Source organism: Mastomys coucha, unplaced genomic scaffold, assembly GCF_008632895.1.
Source record: "Mastomys coucha isolate ucsf_1 unplaced genomic scaffold, UCSF_Mcou_1 pScaffold3, whole genome shotgun sequence".
NCBI classification, from domain to species: Eukaryota; Metazoa; Chordata; class Mammalia; order Rodentia; family Muridae; genus Mastomys; species Mastomys coucha.
This window is the reverse complement of record NW_022196909.1, coordinates 5799911-5801781: the sequence shown is the minus strand read 5'-3', so window position 1 is coordinate 5801781 and position 1871 is coordinate 5799911. Positions and strand designations below refer to the sequence as shown.

The window sequence follows — 1871 nt, the reverse complement described above, 5'->3', positions numbered from 1 at the left end:
CTCTATCCTCCATCCACCCCATCTCAGCACTCCTCTACTCTCCAACCACCCCATCTCAGCACTCCTCTCCTCTCCATCTATCTCATTTCAGCACTCCTCTATCCTCCATCCACCCCATCTTAGCACTCCTCTATCCTCCATCCACTCCATCTCAGCGCTCCTCTCCTCTCCATCTATCTCATCTCAGCACTCCTCCATTCTCCATCCACCTCATCTCAGCACTCCTCTATCCTCCATCCACCTCATCTCAGCACTCCTCTATCCTCCATCCACCTCATCTCAGCACTCCTCTATCCTCCATCCACCTCATCTCAGCACTCCTCTATCCTCCATCCACTCCATCTCAGCACTCCTCTCCTCTCCATCCACCTCATCTCAGCACTCCTCTATCCTCCATCCACCCCATCTCAGCACTCCTCTATCCTCCATCCACCTCATCTCAGCACTCCTCTATCCTCCATCCACTCCATCTCAGCACTCCTCTCCTCTCCATCCACCCCATCTCAGCACTCCTCTATCCTCCATCCACCATGCACACTATTTTGTAAGCCACTGATTACATAGCACCCTTAGTCTGAACTTCAAAATTGAACGTACCTTTCCTTCTTGCTTTTCGGAACTTGACAGCAGCCAGGTTTATTAAATTCATTCCATAAAGATTGTAGTCAATGAAGAGCTGTAGGAGGTAGGGAATATGCGCTTCATGAGGCTGGTAAAATTTATTCATTATGGCTCCACTTTGAAAAAGTTCACATATCCTAAATTAGAAAAAGAAAGTTATAGAATTATGTTCATTATCAAATGAAGCAATGATTACAGAAATATTGAGGACAAAAAAATCCTCACTAATACTCAAAATTTTCATTTCACTTTTTCTAGAAATATGTATTTTATTTCAAGTTAAAAGTTTAAACCACAGTCTTAAAGTAAAGAAAATGAATTTTTTCTCAATGAAAAAATAATTCATGGATTAAGTGGGGAAAAAATTAAAACTACCTAAGAAAGAAATTAGAGCAATTCATACTAGGCACGGCAGTGCTTGCCTGTCATCTAAGCACTTGGCAAGGCAAATCAAGAGGAAAGCCTGTGGCCAGCCTGGCTCCCCAACAAGATCCTGTCTCAGCTCACCAAGGTGGAGCCAGCCTCCCAAGTCACTAAAGCCAGCAGGTTTCAACATACTTCATGTGTACAGGTGTTTCCTATCATGTATTTCTGTCTACTACGTGTACTGCATGGAGGTCAGAGGAAATCCCATGAAGTTACTGATGTTATGGACCATCCTGTGGGTGGCTTGGAAACAAACCTGGGTCTGCTGCAAGAGCAACACATGCTCTTAACTGCTGAGCCATCTTTCTAGTCCCCCAAAGCAGTTCTTATACATGGCTAATTAAACATGTTTTCTAGCCTTGGTTCCTACTTGCAGACACAGGTTTTAAACAGAAAATAAAATATTGTAACTGGTCTGGACAAATGAAGACATTTTAAAAAGACACTTGTGTTGTCTCAAACTACTGAGTCTCAAACTACTAAAACAAAGAATTCCCAAAGTTGGGGGGTCTCCCATGCTGGGAGAAGAAAAAGGCACCAACTGTATGGGAAACGTGTCTCTAGAAAAGAATTCACACAGTTCTAACAATGTGTCAAACTAATTTAAAGGATGAAGCCAGGCCTAGTCAATGAGGTCAATGGTGGGCTGTACCACACATACCTTGAGCAAGACTGTTTAAATGTGCATATACTCACTTTCTAAAGTTTACTCTTACTTCAGGATGTTGAAAATAAACTGGTATGTGTGTAAGGGGAGAGGGTTTCCTAGCTAGATGTCTCTGTCCCTCATCCCAATTGTGGCCACATTGGATAAATCTTTTTCT

At 42.8% G+C, this 1871-nt stretch overlaps 1 protein-coding gene across 6 annotated transcripts in view; it reads right to left on the bottom strand.

The window, feature by feature from the left end:
- Rev3l (REV3 like, DNA directed polymerase zeta catalytic subunit) overlaps nt 1-1871 on the bottom strand; it is a 147230-nt gene that overhangs the window by 86056 nt on the left and 59303 nt on the right. For all 6 annotated transcript variants that reach the window (XR_004112322.1, XM_031347765.1, XM_031347768.1 and 3 more), the window contains one exon: nt 598-758. Coding sequence is in view for 5 of the 6 variants with exons in the window: in XM_031347765.1 (XP_031203625.1) it covers nt 598-758 (161 nt within the window). In the remaining variant the exon portion in view is untranslated. The remainder of the gene's footprint in view (nt 1-597; nt 759-1871) is intronic.